Source organism: Schistocerca piceifrons, chromosome 3 (assembly GCF_021461385.2).
Source record: "Schistocerca piceifrons isolate TAMUIC-IGC-003096 chromosome 3, iqSchPice1.1, whole genome shotgun sequence".
In the NCBI taxonomy this organism is placed as follows: domain Eukaryota; kingdom Metazoa; phylum Arthropoda; class Insecta; order Orthoptera; family Acrididae; genus Schistocerca; species Schistocerca piceifrons.
This window is the reverse complement of record NC_060140.1, coordinates 692,726,252-692,744,247: the sequence shown is the minus strand read 5'-3', so window position 1 is coordinate 692,744,247 and position 17,996 is coordinate 692,726,252. Positions and strand designations below refer to the sequence as shown.

The following is a 17,996-nucleotide window of genomic DNA, read 5'->3' as shown; positions in this document are numbered from 1 at the left end:
CTCCTGATCATAAAATATTTTAAGTGTTTTGTTGGGGCTGATTTGGGGGAAGAGACCAAACAGCGAGAGCATCTGTCTCATCGGATTACGGAAGGATGGGGAAGGAAGTCTGGCGTGTCCTGTCAAAGAAACCAACTATAACGCGTTTAATGTGCTTACCCCTGCTAAAAATCGAAACTTGGTTGGTCATGAAACTTCCTGGCAGATTAAAACTGTGTACCCGACCGAGACTCGAACTCGGGACCTTTGCCTTTCGCGGGCAAGTGCTCTACCATCTTTTTTTTTTCATTTTGTTCGTTATTGATCGTTGTGTCTGGTCGTTGCGGACGTCGCAAGACATCCTGTTCAAGTTCGGTGGTTGATCCCTCCACTCAGTTTTTTATTACAGAGGCCAACCGGCTCTCTGACCGATCACGCTGAGCTACCGTGCCGGCTAAACCATCTGAGCTACCCAAGCACGACTCACGGCCGCTCCTAACCGCTTTACTTCTGCCAGTATCTCGTCTCCTACCTTCCAAACTTTACAGAAGTTCTCCTGCGAAACTTGCAGAACTAGCACTCCTGAAAGAAAGGATACTGCGGAGACATGGCTTAGCCACAGCCTGGGGGATGTTTCCAGAATGAGATTTTCACTCTGCAGCGGAGTGTGCGCTGATATGAAACTTCCTGGCGCTGCAGAGTGAAAATCTCATTCTTGTTTGGTCATATTTGAATGAATTAATGCTCATTATATGCACATAACATCATCTTTTCAAATAGCTGTGCTGTGGATTCAAACTGTCACCGTCTCCTGTTTCCTGAAATATGTTTCTCTTTGTTCAAAATACTGAACTGAGAATGTGGTTTTCGGATTACTTGTCGTGAATTTAAATATTGTAGCTGTTGCTTTGTGTACGCTTTTGAAATTGTAAATCACTTACTTCTATTCACTAACTATATTACCGGTTATCAATTTACTCCTTTCGGAATTATTTCAGTATGTACCTCTTCATTCTTTTCTTATTACTGTAGAATATTGTGCCCCGTTGCACAGCCACCATCTTGTTGTATATTGTGGTTTCATCTTATGACATTTGAATACTTTCGCACATCGGGGAATCGGGTATTGTCTTGCAGCGACAAGGCAGTGTAATAAGCAGTTTTTCGTTGCATGCTATGAGGTTTCACGAGCGGCTAATTCAGGTCGACGAGCGTTGGTCCGCCTATTGTCCTTTAAATATCGTACGGAAGGATCTCGCACATGTTTACAACTGACGAAACGCTGTGTGTACGCTAAGATCTTATGATGCTGAAAGCGAAATGCGTCATAAAAAGTAACTAAAAAAGGTAATTTTGGGGACCAAGCCAAGAGTAATTTATTATTGCCAAACATGGTCGGAAATTCCCAAAAGGAAATGTCTAATCTACGGGCAGATAGCGAACACTTGTTCAATTTGGGACCATTGCATTTACGAATCAGTGCTCTGTAATATTCAAATTTGCTCTGCAAGCCCATTTGTTATTTACGCGGGAGTGTGAATCTCTCTCTCTCTCTGTGTGTGTGTGTGTGTGCGCGCGCGCGCGCGCGTGTGTGTGTGTGTGTGTGTGTGTGTGTGTGTGTGTGTGTGTGTGCGTATAGCGTTTTAGCGTTTGCAAATTGTTTTCTAGGGCAAAAGAACTACATTTTTTGGACAGCTTGGTGATTACCCGGCTTAACTACTGTCACTTATGGAAGTAGGCACTGCTTTTTATTACAACACACATGTTTCAAATTAGTTTGAAGATGATATGTATAGCACAGAAAGGAAATTAAGAAACCCTGAGTTTACACATACATATGTTCCGTTACTGTTACACTGTCTCTATAAAACATGAATTAAAAAAAAAAAACATTCACACAACGACACCAATCAAGTGAAATTATCAACTTAAAACAGCATTGATTTCATGGAGTAAGGTGACTGTGCTAAACATCGGAATTGTCACCTGACAATGGACAGAACTCGTGACATGCGTCGCAGATAAAGAACTTAAAGGTTCGTGCCTGGTTTAGGTGTGCTTTCTGTTTATATCTTACTCAATGAGTGTGCCTTTAGGAGAGAGATATTCGCATCAGAAGATGCGGAGAATCTCTTTGTAAGAAATGACACACTATGAACAGTGAATACACCGCTTGAGCTACGCACCGCTCCTCGTAGTGGGTCGTAGAACCTCTGGATGAGTTGGATGCACGTAGACTTCCCGCAACCAGAACTTCCGACAAGAGCCACCGTCTCGCCACTCTTCATCCGTAGGTTCAGACCGCGGAGAATCTGGAAAGCAAGATATTTCATTATAACTTATTCTGTTTTAGATTGCGCGCAGTATAGACTACTATACGTCTAATGCTTTAATAAGGAATATCGATACCGGTAGTCCACATCCCCGTAACCTTTGATAACGATCTAGTTTAATAATGTCGTTGTCACGTCACAACTGCTTCTAAACCCGTAGGTTATCCTGCTCACGATTCCAACGCAAGAAAATGACCTCCTTCGAGAGACTTAAATGTCTAAACTGAATTAGTCTATTATTGGTATCACATGTATAAAACTGCAACACTAACACATTTTGACGGAAGGAACTCTCAGAATAGAAGACCGGTATCTCGCGAAGCGTTTTTCACTCGTTGTCCTTCAACCTGCTCTCACGGTAAGAGGGTATTACGAGTTGCTATTACGAAATGCGTGGCTGTCTTCAGCAGTCAACCGTTCCCCTGCTCCAATACGACAGCGTTGCTCAGATATGAGACAAACTTACTCGTTTAGTGTATCTCGCCTAGCTACAGCGTACAAAACAGCGAGGTGATCCCAGACGGTTAACATGTAGATATTTTAAAAGCTAGGCCAGTTTTAAGCGGCCCGCCACGACTTCTTCTCCTGTTCCAACCTCTTCACCTGAGAGTAGCACTTGCACCATGTGTCCTCGGCTGTTTGTTGGCTGTATTCCAATCTCAGTCTTCCTCTGCAGTTTTTACCCTCTTCAGCTTGCTTTAATACCACGGAAGTTATTCCCTGATGTCTTAATACGTGTCGAACCCTCCTGTCCTTCCTTTTTGTGTTTTATGTATGTTCCTTTCTCCTCTGATTCTGCGGAGGCCCTACTCATTCCTTGCCTTATTAACTCACCTAATTTTCAACATTCTTCTGTAGCATCACATCTTAAATGCTTCGATTCCCTCCTTTTACGATTTTCCCACAGTCCATGAGACACCACCATACAATGCTGTGCTCCAAACATACATTCTCAGAAATTTCTTCTTCAAATTAAGGCCTATATTTCCTACTAGTAGACGTCTCTTGGCCAGGAATGCCATCGTTGTTTGTGCTAGTCTGATTTTTATGTCCTGCTTGCTTCGTCTGCCGCATGATGATTTCCTATCAAGGTAGCAAAATATCTTAATTTCGTGTACTTCGTGATCACCAATCTGGGTGTGAAGGTCACTTATTGGAAAAAGACGGACACCCGAGAACAGAAACAGACGTACAAAATTTTGAACTAGGAAATAATCACCACATTTCTACTTTTCAAGTCGACCGTTGTTGCCGAGCGGTTCTACGTGCTTCAGTCCGGAACCGCGCTGCTGCTACGGTCGCAGGTTCGAATCCCGCCTCGGGCATGGATTTGTGTGATGTCCTTAGGTTAGTTAGGTTTAAGTAGTTTCTATGTCTAGGGGACTGATGACCTCAGATGTTAAGTCCCATAGTGCTTAGAGCCATTTGAACCATTTGATCTACTTTTCGATTATGAAAAATCGAAAACAGTTCCACTGAGTGAAGTACGACTATCATGAGAGCATATTACCTACCCGACCGTAATTGTACTTTCGTAACATGAAGCAAGGTCTCTACTGAAATACGTGATCCCTATCTAGCTTTATGACAGAATATTTAGTCTTCGTCATTGTGTCTATTTTTTTGGCAGTTCAGACGTCTTTTACTTCTCTTGTGATTTAGCAGAATAGAAGATAATTTACGTTAAGACGACAAGATAACACTCCACCACTCCAACGAACGATTCCATAAGGAAGACTGTTCATAGAATGTTCCATACTCATATGGGAGCAGAAACAGTTCATATGCCTTCTTAAGAGAGGTCTGGAAGAAATGTTGACTTTCACTATCAGACGAACCTGTAGGTATAGATATTCATAGGAGCGTGAGTGGGCTGCCGTTGTGTTCCAGTCGGTGTAATCTCGTGCAGTGAATCATAGGGAACATATAGAGGAAACCCCAGTGAATAGTGACTGCAAAATTAGAGTCACAGGCGTTAGAGTGAAAGCAGTTTCTGGCACTTTCGCATGGTAGAAATGAGCATGGGGGCAAACGAGAATACTGAACCTATTGAAGAAACAAAAGATATTTGCTTAAACATAATCCCTCTCATTTCACCAGGCCCTGACAGTGTCATGACGCTCACAAAAGCTGTTCTCTGTTACAAGTATATAAGAAACCCATATAGTCGAAGTTCACAGAGCTTAAAGCTTTGAATATTAGTGGATAAAGCGTTACCCACGCCTCTCAGGTAATACCAGTGCTGGAAACTTTATTTAATTAATAAAAATGTTAATAGTATGACAGGAAACAGACGGAGATTGGAGACATTGCAGTGTGGTTTTCTTATCTGACTGTAGCAACATCTATAGCGTGATGTCAATGGAGAACAGTGGAGGTCTTATCATGAAAATCAGTTAACTAGATCCAATATTACGAATTTGGCCATATGAGTGTCTTTACTGCTGAGCAAGTGACTACTGATCCAATTCTTTGACCACGATGGGTTTCCTGTACTGAATCGGGGCTCTCTTAAAATTCAGTGTCTTCTTCGGCATTTCCTTGTTGATTTAAAACACAAAAAATATATCCTCAATAATAGAAAAGGAGACTTGTGTTACCTGTAAAAACAAATCCTGAACCCAAAATTGGAGTAGTTGCTCTCGGAATTTTTAGATAGCGCACTCGATCACGAGGCCACCGAAAGCAGAAGAGACCGGTATTTATGAAATTACGAAACAAGTTTCCAAGACGGGTAATTAGTTGTGCGTGCGTAAAACTTGTGGGCTGGTATTTAGGTCGGACAGAGTTATATGGCCGTGCGTGATAGCCGTGCGGTCTCGAGCGCTTTGCCACAGTTCCCGCCCCCCCCCCCCCCCCCCGGCCGTAGAAGGTTCGAGTCCTCACTCGGGCATCGGTGTGTGTGTTGTCCTTCGCGTAAGTTATTAAGTAGTGTGTAAGTTTAGGGACCGATGACCTCAGCAGTTTGGTCCCATAAGAACTTACCATAAATTTCCAAAAAAATTGTATCTAATTTCTGGTTTGTTAAAGTTGTACGTTTCTGAAAACTATGGAACACATGTGGTCAACGTTACCGCGATTAATAATCAGTAAAACTGAAGCTTCCATAATCTAGTTGTTAGCCTTGCTACATACGAAGGTTCGATTCCCAATGAGTACCTTACATTTTTCTGTGGTGGAAAAACCTGGAATGATGTCTTCTCATCCTCGTAAGGGCACGTCAATAGCTGGTTGAGAAAAACTATCATATACCCTGCCGAACTGCCGTCGGACGTAAAGGCTTCCATAAGACCGAAATCGACATGATAATATTGTTAACAATAGAACAGTTATTGACAAAAGTTAAAGCTGCTGCTACTGAAAGTAGAGACGGCTTTACCATCTATGAGGTGTGTGAAATTAGAGCTCGCGCACTCACCTTCACGCCCTTGCGTGTCGGGTACTCGAAGTGTACGTCCTTGAAGACAACGTCGCCCTTGACTCCTTCAAGCCTCTCGCCTTCGTCGGACATGCTGTTGATGAGAGATTCCCGGTCGATGACGGAGTACACCTTCGCTGCAGCGCCTCTGGCTATCGAAAACGCCTCGATAAAGGGCGATGCAAGACCCAGCATCCAGGAACCCATCATCACACAGAGGAACACCTGTGGTGGGAAAAAAGCACTCGGTTAAGTGGCGAACGATAGAAGTTCTGCTGCTCTGTTGACCAGCATGGACTCCCACTGACCTGTATCTACTTGTTCTGAATCACTCCAGTTCGAAAAATCTCTTGATAAGTCCATACCTAGGATACAAGAACGTGACCAAGGCAGGATGGTGCTAACCATCAGAAAAGTGAGATTAACGTTGGAAAGTAGGAGATTACATAATGGCGGAAGTAAACTGTGAGGACGGGTCGTGAGTCGTGTTAGGACAGCTCAGTCGGTAAACAATTGCTCACGATAGGTAAAGGTCCCGGGTCAGTGTCCCGGACCAGAACACAGTTTTAAACTGCTAGGAAGTTTTACATCACCGCAAACGTCACCGCAGAGTGAAAAATTCAACCTAGGGATTAGGATTATTCTTCAACGGTTGTGTTTGCTTGAGCTGGAACCCACAGGATAACGTCCTCACCTTACTAATTCATTGGAAAATGCAAAATGTTGGTAAACAATGACATAATTTTGGTGTGTAGCTCGTAGGCTACTGATAACTGAGTGAAACGCCCCTAGGGTCGAATATCATAATGAACCGAACTGATACCGAGACTACAATGTCAGACACAAAAGTAAATATTACGAAATAGATTTGCATGTTACGACTATACCATGACGTCAGCAGCTTGCAACATGGGCTCTAGTCCAGGTCCGGCGCGAACTTTAATGTGTCGCGAACAACCCATGTCAGTGTATAGTCGTAGAACGCTACTCTATTGCCGGCCATTGTGGCCGAGCGGTTCTAGGCGCTTCAGTCCGGAACCACGCGGCTGCTACAGTCACAGGTTCGAATCCTGCCTCGGGCATGGATGTGTGTGATGTCCTTAGGTTAGTTAGGTTTAAGTAGTTCTAAGTCTAGTGGAGTGATGACGTCAGATGTTAAGTCCCATAGTGCTTAGAGCCATTTGAACCATTTGAGCTACTCTATTTCCTAAGTTAACCACTGCTGTAATCGTCGGTGACAGTGTACTGTCAGAGACAGTCACTGTACGAACACAAATATTGTAACCACCAACGAAAGTAAATTTTGCTAATAAGACTCCCTTATTAAATGAATGCGTACATATATTTTCTACGCTATACCTTGAGGATATGAAGGTTTTTTGTCTATCCATGACAGCTTTGTGCTGAGGTAGTTTGTCGTATGAAGTTATCTACTCTTGCTAAAACAGTAAATATGGGTCATAATTACTCACTCACAACATTTGACGAAACTAGTATTTACTAAATGAATTATCAAAAATAACGGACAGTCGTTAAAGGAAGGGAACACCAGATAGATGAAGTATACCACGAGTTAGATAGTATTTAACATACGTGACAGATCTGAAGAATGTAAAACCACTTAAAACTGCGAAAATAGCTTCATAAATGGTAAGTTACCATTCATTTCATAATTCTTACTGTCAGTAAGCTTTCGTGAAAGGAACCGAAGAAAAAAGACGAAGGAAAAACAGCATTCGTTAAGTGGCAAGAAGTGTATATCCGACAATCTGACGAAAGACAAACTGTTTTCAGCAAGACTCCTCCCCACTGCATTTTAATAACATTTTCATCCGGCCAGTATTTTGCCTTTGCCGGTTACCAGGAAATAAGGCACGTTCGTTACATCGCGTTGGGATTATTTTTTTCATCTTCATGATTCATCCCGATTCGTAAACGGCATGAGGAGATTTTATCTTACTTGTATGTTATGTAATAATGCCGTCCAGATGTAGGTAACACGCTTTATTTCAAGATGGTGGAGTAACCCAAAACACTGTTGGATGATAAAATCATTAAAACGCAATACAGAGGTATCTAGAATTAAAATATCTTTCATGAAAAGTACGCAAACTTCGTAGCACCGCACGTAAATAAATAAATAAATAAATAAATATTCATAATAATTTTTCTATTGAAACGTTTATACACTTTTTGCTGTTCGACTATCGTATAACTTACTTGCGGTTGGTGATCATTTCGGATGATTCGGATTCAACACGTTATGACAGATGGAATCGGACATAAGCATTCAGTCCTTCACTGAAAAATTCATACATCTGCAATATTCAGAAGAGTTGATGGAATGTGCTGCTCGAGTATAACTCTTATTAGGTAGTTGTAATGAAAGGAAAGCACTGTACACTGAGGTGACAAAAATCATGGGATAGCAATATGCACAGACACAGATGGTGGTGGTATCGGGTACACAAGGTATAAAAGGGCGGTGCATTAGCGAAAATATCATTTGTACTCAGGTGATCCATGCGGAAAAGTTTTCGACGCGATTAAGACCGCACGACGGGATTTAAAAGACTTCCAACGCTGTGCCAGGAGTGTCCCGAAAATACCAGATTTCAGGCATTATCTCTCACCATGGACAACACATTGGCCGACGGCCTCCACTTAACGACCGAGAGCAGCAGTGTTCCGTAATTACGTCAGTGCTCACAGACGAGCAACACTACACGAAATGGAGGCAGAAACCAATGTGGGACGTACGACGAGCGTCTCCGTTACGACAGTGCGGCGAAATTTGGCGTTAATGGGCTATGGCAGCAGACGACCGACGTGAGTAACTTTGCTAACAGCACGACATGGCCTGCAGCGCCTCTCCTGGGCTCATGATCATGTCAGTTGGATCCTAGACAACTGGAAAACCATTGCCTGGTTAGAATGATCCAATTATCAGTTGGTAAGAGCTGATGGCAAGATTCGAGAGTAATGCAGACCCCTCGAAGCCACAGACTGAAGTTGTCAACAAGGTACTGTGGAAGCTGGTGGTGGTTCCATGATGGTGTGGACTGTGCGTACATTGACTGAACTGGGTCTTCTGCTCCAACTGAACCTATCATTACCGGGAAATGGGTATGTTCGGCTACATGGATGACATTTGCAGCCATTTGACGATGAAATTTTTGTGGATGACAATGCCTCATGTCACTGGGCGACAACTGTTCGCGATTGGTACGAAGAACATTTTGGACAACTGGAGCGAATGATTGGGCCACACAGATCGCTCGAATTGAGTCCCACCGAACATTTATGTGACATTATGGAGAAGTCAGTTCATGTATAAAGTTCTTCAACGGCAACTTACGGATGACTGTAGGGGCATCATGGCTCAATATTTCTGCAGGGGACTTCCAACGAGTTGTTGAGTACATGCTACGTCGAGTTTCTGCACTGTGGAGAGCACAAGAAGATCCGACACGATATTATCAGGTATCCCATGACTTTTATCATCTCAGTGTATTTTGTCTTATGAACCTATCGCTCCTACACTCACATTTACTGGTAGTCTTTGAGACATTGCGGTTATGAGCTTGTTGTATTCCAAGCCCAAACAACTTCAAGCAGAAGAATGTTGTCAAGAAGGGCGACAAATCAAAGGACAAAATTGTCGACCAACAAGGAAAGGTATTCGGGTACATCGGCTGACGCCAGAACGAAGGCCAGCGGGAAAAAAATACTTACGAATTCATGAATCATTACACGAGTTTCATTTCAATCGGCAGAGCCCAAAGCACCACCTGAAAACGTTTTGTTAACGTTAGCCAGATAATGCGGAAAGAATTCAAGTACATATCCAGTAAGGAACTGAGGAGCTTGGTGTGCGCCCCTCCCCCCCCACCCCCTTAGGAAAAGAATAAAATCTCCAAACCGAATCCGCAACTACAGACCACCTTACGATGAAACACAGCGTGCCACTGCCACCCCTTCCTTTTTCAGTTACGAATGATCTGTGCGAAGAACAACTGATGGTAAGCCTCAGTGTGAGAGTTTTCTTCACGGTACTTTGGCGCGATAATACACAGGGGGGATAAAAATACAGGCTGACTGTTCTGGGAACGTACGCTGTGATGCAACACGCCTGTGGTTCCAGAGCCTGCCACTGGAGTTGACTATGCATCTCCGCGTCTCTTTCGCGGGTACTACACGAACCAGTTAAGAAACACGCTGCTCTTCAACATTCAGTACCATTTTGAAGAAAACCAGGATATGTCAGCGAAAAATGCTCCTACAAAACACAAATATGCTCATATTTTAAAAGACTCTGACTGAAAAGTGGGGTACCAGCTGAAACACTTTACCTTCCTCAGCAAGTATAAAAATTTCCCAAATGTTTTGAATTGCGAACACATTTGCGATCTCTTCAACATGCAATTCGCCTCCCACTCGCACGCACGACCTCTTCTAACTGTAGCTCACTCTCATCCACTAGTCCATTGCTGCAAGTGACTGACACTCATCCACTCTCACTTTCTTGTTCTCACTCACTTATTCAGCAGAACTCATTATGATTCTGTCTTTGTGTCTCACTGTCATAGTGTCACTCTCTCACAGCTACAGTCTGCTTCTTTCTGTCCTACTATTACCGTCTTCTCTCACAGCTCCTGTCTCCCTCTTCCTGCTGCTATCTCATTCCTTCCTTCTCACTGCTCCTGTAACTTCTCACTGTCACTATTCCACATTGTCGTTGTCAAAGACTCTCACATTATCATTGGCTCTCACCCAATTCCAATTTCACCTTCTCTTTACTCCTCTCACACTGGCACTGTCTTCACCACTCTTTTCCTAGCACTGTTCTGTCACTTTCTTTTTTGCTGTCATTTCGGCCTGCTATGGACCACGAACATTTTTATCTCTTACCTGATAGTGTTTTCCTCTTTTGCCAGTAGATTTTCATTTTGGCTGACTGTGCTTCTTTTCTCTGTTTTGACCATTTGCAGGCAGGACTTGGAAGTGGCGTAGTAAGCAAAATAAAGTTTTTAGTAATTTTTACTTTTTCTCTGAAAACTTCTCGATCCTGAATGTCATCAAATGAAATTTCAGCTTCCTGTAAATCCTTTTTAACTTGGCTTGCCCATTTTGGATACGATTTTGTTTTTGAAATTGGTGAATGTATGCTACGAGTAAGTCTTTGCGGGTTCATTCTTTCCAGATGACCAAAAACCATAATTCTACGCTTCCTCATGCTCGTAACAATGTCTCCTCTATGTTTGTATAATTCACAGTTGTGTCTTCGGCGGTATTCTCCGTTTTCTTTGATAAGGCCAAGGATTTTCCTCAAAATTTTCCGGTCTTTTATTTCAAGTTTTCGTAGTGGTTCTTTCTTCGTCGTGTTTAAACATTCTGATGTATAAAAAGCTGATGATCTAATTACAGTGTTATAATGACAAAGTTTTAGGTTTAAACACAGGCTGTTGCTTTTGTATAAGTTTTTGCACAGATGAAAAGCACCTCCTAGTTTATAACACCTACTATCTACAACTGCATTTTCTGAACCGTCAGGTACAATTATTTCTCCAAGATATTTAAATTTCTCGACTGCTTGATTTTCTCTTGTTGCATTTCAATATGAGGAGGAACGTGTTTGATGTTTGTAATCAATTCAGTTTGGTTAAATGCTATTTTTAGGCCAGTGTTAGCGGCAATTGATTGTATGCTGGACACTTGAACCTTAGCTTCGTCAATATTATTTGCAATGAGTGCCAGAAGATCGGCAAAAGCCAAACAGTTTCCATTATCTATTAACTATCTTCCACTGTCACTTTATTCCTCTCTTTCTCTCACACTGCCATTGTCTTCCAGTATTTATACACATTAGCATGCCAAAATAATTTTTAAATGTGATTAGTCAGGAAAAATGGGGCAGCTGGTATCCCAGTTCTGAGTCAGTCTTTTAAAACAGCCTTTTTTGGGCTCAGATAGGTGCATTTTATCACTGGATACCTTTCTTCCCTGCCACAGCACGGCATGTCATTCATATGAAAATAGCTTTATGGGTCGCTAACATTTAGACACTTTACTTATGTAAAATTGAAATAATGGAAAATTAATTTTACAACTCAGACAGGATTTTACTTGCACAGAATTTTGCATGTTTTTTAGTATTTTAACGTTGAATTTCCAGAACCCTTCCATTACTAACGGCGGCATTTCACATCATATTTCTCCGAACTACGTCACTTTCTAAACTATCCTTTCGCCTCACACCGGATATTAAGTGCATATTTTACGTGTGCAAGTAGGATAACTTTCAACCTCTGTATCTCGGAAACCGATAAAGATAACAAGGAAAGGATTAAGTCTGTTCGAGATCGGGATCTAAGGAATGTATCGTAAAAATTTCAGCCATTCGCTGATCATAAAAGTCTTGGGATCCGCTGCTCAGTTTTGGTAACCAGAAACCACACTTCTCTGGTTTTCTCTAGAACACACTTTTTAGCTTTTCTCTGGAACCGTCCATGAGCTAAATGGTGTCTCTATAAACCCATTAAGGTACGCCGTGGAGCATGCCTAATGCAAAAAGAATCAAGTGATTTGTCAAATTTTCCTAAGCTGGAGGAAGTGTCTAATATTCAAACTTTGATCCTGTTCTACAGCATAGTCACAGTGAGACTATCCTTATGTTGTGTATAGAGATGATCCCTAGCTCAAAGCCTGTCCAAAACGCTTGACCCTTCGTTTTCTGTCGCCAATAGGATCTGAGCCCTGGAAAAATCACGCTGTAACGCGCTACGTTGTGAAACATCTTAGTTAGCGCATGCTGTTGCATGCCAACCGACAGTTGACGATGGTTAGTAACAAGTTTATCCAGAAACATTGGTAGTGAAATCTCGAAACTATTTCGTCATTCAGTGCGAAATTAACATGTGTCATCGGCCCCTCTAGTCCAGAGTCAGGGTATGGTCTTGACAGAATTTAGTGTAGAATAAGGAACGCAGAACACATTCTTCTATTATGATTTCGTAAAGTAAACGGATACATTTGAGAAGCCTGCCTCCCTAGCAGAAATAGTCCAATAGTTCTGGACCCTATGTAACATTAACAATATGTTGTTTCGGGTCCGAATGTTCTTAAAATTTCTAGCTATAATTTTACCGACAAACTAGGTTCGAGGTCATTATACAAAATGAAGAACAGTGAAATTACAGAAAAACGTTCAATGCTATCTCTTAGTATGACTTTTTTTCGAAGATGGCTTTAGTTCTGGTATCCATGTAGGAAAATGAAAAGTTTTCTAGCTCGAATGTTCTATTTATTCCCGAAAGATGTTTTTGTATTTTAGTTACTTAACAACATACATGACACACTTCAGGTGGGCAATACCGGTTTATTCGTTAAAATTCAGCGAGAGATAAGGAATAAAAAATCTAAAAACTTTCATTTTTAGGTACTTCCTAGTATTGAGCTTCTGTCTACAGGGTCGTAACGAATGTGAACGGAGCGCGATTTCTGTCAATAAATGTGCTACGACTACAGTAAGCTATCATGGATTAATGTGTTCAGTGATTTAAAATCATAAAACGTTCCCTGTGGGAAAAAGTCATTTCGAACCCAAATTCATGTATAGGTCATGCATTACGACTTCCAAAATGTAAATAATTCTAAGTAGTTACCAAAATATTCATACTGACTTAGGTATAGCAATAGCCCATAGTTATGAAAGATAAATATCAAGTGTATAGTTCGAGTAAAAAGTGTGTATCTACTTCAGATAAAAATTTCCCGATAATTTTTAAAGGATATTAGTCACTTCAGTTCGCTAAATGACGAACCTAGTGTTCGAAAACGTTCTCAAACTATAATATAGAATGTGACAGATGTATTCGTCCTACTGAACTCTAAGCAGTAAGAGGTATGTTCGGTAAGTAATGCAACCCATTTTTTCTCAGCCAATTTCGACTGAAAAAATGCATAATTTGTTGTGGGACATTGAGGAATATTTCTGCTTCATCTCCTATAGTTTCCTGAAGTTCCGACAGGTGGCGGCACCTTCAAAATGGCGTCTGTAACGGAGATGCGTTCCAAGCAGAGAGTTGTCAATGAGTTTCTTTTGACGGAAAAAGAGCGTCACAGATATTCATATGTGCTTGCAGAATGTCTACGGGGACCTGGCAGTGAACAAAAGCACGGCGAGTCGCTGGGTGATGGATCTGCCATCGTCGTAACAACGTCGCACAAACCTGTCCGATCTCCCGCGTGTCGGCCGTCCGCACACAGCTATGACTACTGTAACCTTGGAACGTTCGAAACATTACAATCAAACATCTCACGGTGCAGCTGGACGTGTCTGTTGGTGGTGGTGACACCCTCGTAACAAGGATCAACTCTGAAGTGTACTGTGTTACCCTCAGGAAACTGAAGAGACGACTTCAGCATGTACGTCGCCACAAAAATGCAAACGAACTTCTCCATTATAATGCAAGGCCACCCAAGGAAAGCTGACCAAACTTCGGACTGTCCTTCCCCATCCACCGTACAGTCCAACTCCCCGACTTCCATCTGTTTGGCCCAATGAAGGCTGCACTCCCCCGGAACCAGTATGCGGGTGCAGCAAGCTCCGTCGTCGACCAATAGAGTCGTACCATGAGGCATACAGGCCCTTCTAGCAAGGTGGCGAAATCCGTAGCATTGAACGGAAATTTGTTAAAACTAGGGTTTTGTAGCCAAAGGAGTGCGAAACAATTTGGTGTATTGAAATCCTGTATAAAACTAACCTGTTGCGTTATACATTGGACGCTTATCGTAAAATACCCAGATTTCCACCGGCGTTCGGGTACGCACCGTGAGCATGGTGGCTGCGTCGTATTGCCTCTCGCTCTCTGGGTAGTCCCTGTCCCTGAGGATGAGGCCCACACCGTACCAGAAAGCGAGCCCGTAGCTGGCGAAAGCGCAGAACCACTGGACGGCATTGCCGAACCCGTTGATCATGTTCCTCTTCACGCTGAACTTCATCGCCGCCTCCAGTTTCTTGTTGTACCTGCCGAAAATGAGTGAAACGTAATTTATTCTCACATTTAAATTTTCAGTGGAAAGTCAAGCCGCTTCCATCGTTCCGTGCCTCTGCGATATGGAAGTGTACATAAAGAATAGGGGGGATATTAAGCCCTGCTCTATTCAACATTTCCTGAACGAACGTTTTCAAATTTTATCATAAGATTTAAATAGTGTTCCGTCTTAACTAAAGCTCTAGGTGTGCTTACTTATAATGAGAATGGCCACTCCAATGTGATATACAATGACGTGACGAAAGTCATGGAATACCCATACGCACTTCTTCAGATTGCGGTAGTATAGCGTACACAAGGGGTAAAAGGGCAGTACATTGGCGGAGCTGTCATTTTACTAGCGTGATTTATCGGAAAAGATTCCCGATGTGATTATGGACACACGACGGAGATTAAGAGCCTTTCATCGCGGAATGGTAGCTCGAGCTAGACGAAAGAGACATTTTATTTCGGAAATCATTAAAAAAAAAAAAAAGCACTCCGTCGTCAGGCCACGAGTGGCCTACCGGGACCATCCGACCGCCGTGTCATCCTCAGAGGAAGATGCGGATAGGAGGGGCGTGGGGTCATCACTACTATTCGGTCGAGTAGCTCCTAAATTGGCATCACGAAGCTGAGTGCAGGCCGAAAAATGGCAAAAGCGCATGGCGGCTGGATGGTCACCCATCCAAGTGCCGGCCACGCCCAAAAGCGCTTAACTTCGGTGATCTCACGGGAACCGGTGTATCCACTGTTGCAAGGCCGTTGCCTGGAAATCATTAGGGAATTCAATTTTCCGAGATACACAGTGTCAGGAGTGTTGCTGGTACACCAAATCTCAGGCATTACCTCTCACCACGGACACTATGCGGTTCTAGGCGCTGAAGTCCGGAACCGCGAGACTGCTACGGTCGCAGGTTCGAATCCTGCCTCGGGCATGGATGTGTGTGATGTCCTTAGGTTAGTTAGGTTTAAGTAGTTTTAAGTTATAGGGAACTGATGACCTCAGATGTTAAGTCCCATAGTGCTCGGAGCCACTTGAACCACTCACCACGGACAACGCAGCGACTGAGTGCAGCGACGTTTTCTTATAATTGTCAGTGATAACAGACAAGCAACGCTGCATGAAGTAACCGCAGACGTAAGAAGAACGTATCGGTTTGAACAGTGAGGAGAAATATGGCTTCAAGGGCCGTGGCAGCAGACGAGCGACGCGAGTGCCTTTGCTCACAGCACGGCATCACTTGCAGCGCCTCACCTAGGCTCACGACCGTATCGGTTGGACACTAGACGACTAGAACACCCTGGCCCAATCGGATGAGTCCTGATTTCATTTGGTAAGAGCTGTTGGTAGGTTCGAGCGTGGCGCAGACCCCACTTAGCCACAGACCCAAGTTGTTAACAAGGCACTGGGCAGGCCGATGGTGCCTCCATAATAGTATGAACTGTGTTTTCATGGAATGGACTGGGTCCAGTGGTCCACATGAACCGGTCATTGACTGGAAATAGCTCTGTTCGGCTACTTGGAGACTTTTTTACAGCTGTTCTTGGGCTTCATGTTCCCGAACGATGGACTTTATTATGGATGACAGTGCTCCAAGTCACCGGGCAACAATTGTTCACGACTGGTTTGAAGAGCATTCTGGACAATTGGAGTGAGTGATTTGGCCACCCAGATCGCCAGACATGAATCCCATAGAGCATTTAGGGGACATAATCGACAGGTCAGGTCGTGCACAAAATCCTGCACCGGAAACAGTTTCGCCATTATGAACGTTTGTAGCGTTAACATGGGTCAGTATTTCTGCAGGGGACTTAGAATGACTTGTAGAGTCCATGGCATGTCGAGCTGCTGCATTACGCCTGACAAAAGGAGGTTCGACGCGATGTAAGTACGCATTCCTTGACGTTTGCCCCCTCAGTGTATACTGCACATAAATGAAGCAGGCGAAAGGGAATACACTCGCTTAAAAAACTGAATTGATGGAAAATGCATAATGGTTAAGTGGAAATGGTTAGAGGGCAAATGGAAGGATGTCAAACCGCGAATAGTTAGGATATGGGTAGATTCCACCAACAGGAAAGCTGAAGTTTATTTAGGAGAAAAGAGAATAACCAGAGTGCACATAGCAATCCAGTACTAAGCAAGGAAGGGAAACCTGAAAAGGCAAAGAACTATCTAGAGAGTGTATGTAAGGGAAACAAATTTAAGAACTAGATTACTGAAAGAGGGTGCGAATGGGGTGACGCTGCGGTAAGCAGACTGGAGCATCATTCGGGTGTAAGACGGTTCGAATCCCCTTCAGACCATCCAATTTAGGTTTTCAGTGATCGCTTAAGGCAAATACAAGCTTGGTTCTTTGGAAGTGCACGTTTGATTTCCTTCCTCAAACTTACCTAATCAGAACGTTTACTGTAATGACCTCGTTATCGATGGGACGTTGAACACTAATCTTCCTCCCCCCCCCCCCCCACCTTTTCTTTTTAATTGTAAAAGGTGGGTAAGTAGATGAAGACGAGATTGGAAATACTGTGAGAAGAATTTGACAGAGCACTGAAAGATCTAAGTATAAACAAAGCCCCTAAAGAAGACGACCTTCATTTGGAATTTTTGAGAATGACAAACATACGTTCAGAACAGCGGTAACCAACCTGGTCCCCACCGTTCACTGGTGGGCGTTCCAGGTTCATGGTAGGTAAGGGATTTTAAAAATTTTCATCAACTATGTAGAAAAAGATAGATTGCTACTTACCGTAAAGAAGACACATCAAGTTGCAGACAGGCACAATTAAAAGAAACTTTCATAACTGTGCCTCTCTGCAAACTTCACGTGTCTTCTTTACCATAAGTAACAATCTGCCTTTTCCTACATTGTTGATATCCTTACCTAGAGTTTCCACGGTATGAAAAATTTTCATTAGGTTTTCATAAATTTTGATATAGTTTTCATTAAGTAATTATTATTATATGGCTTAGTTTGCTGTAACTCTGCATTATAACTTTAATAAAATAGTTACATTCCTAATTTGCTGTGGACCAGTGTGTGTGTGTGGGGGGGGGGGGGGGAGGAAGTTTTACAAGTGACGTAGACGCAAAAGTGGGTCGTAGGTAAAAAAAGTTGACTATCTCTGGTTTAAAGCATTTGTAGATTTACAGAAAGTTTTATACAACATTGACCTGACTAGATTCTTTTAAATTTTGAACCTAGCAGAGGTAACATAAAAAGAGCG

The 17,996-nt window shown here is 42.7% G+C and overlaps 1 protein-coding gene across 1 annotated transcript in view; it reads right to left on the bottom strand.

Moving 5' to 3' along the window:
• Positions 1-17,996, bottom strand: part of LOC124788099 (ATP-dependent translocase ABCB1-like) — a 180,654-nt gene that overhangs the window by 82,553 nt on the left and 80,105 nt on the right. Inside the window, exons 8-10 of the mRNA XM_047255214.1 lie at positions 14,563-14,758; positions 5,731-5,955; positions 2,166-2,291 (exon numbers count right to left, since the gene is read on the bottom strand). Coding sequence (XP_047111170.1) covers positions 2,166-2,291; positions 5,731-5,955; positions 14,563-14,758 — 547 coding nt within the window. The remainder of the gene's footprint in view (positions 1-2,165; positions 2,292-5,730; positions 5,956-14,562; positions 14,759-17,996) is intronic.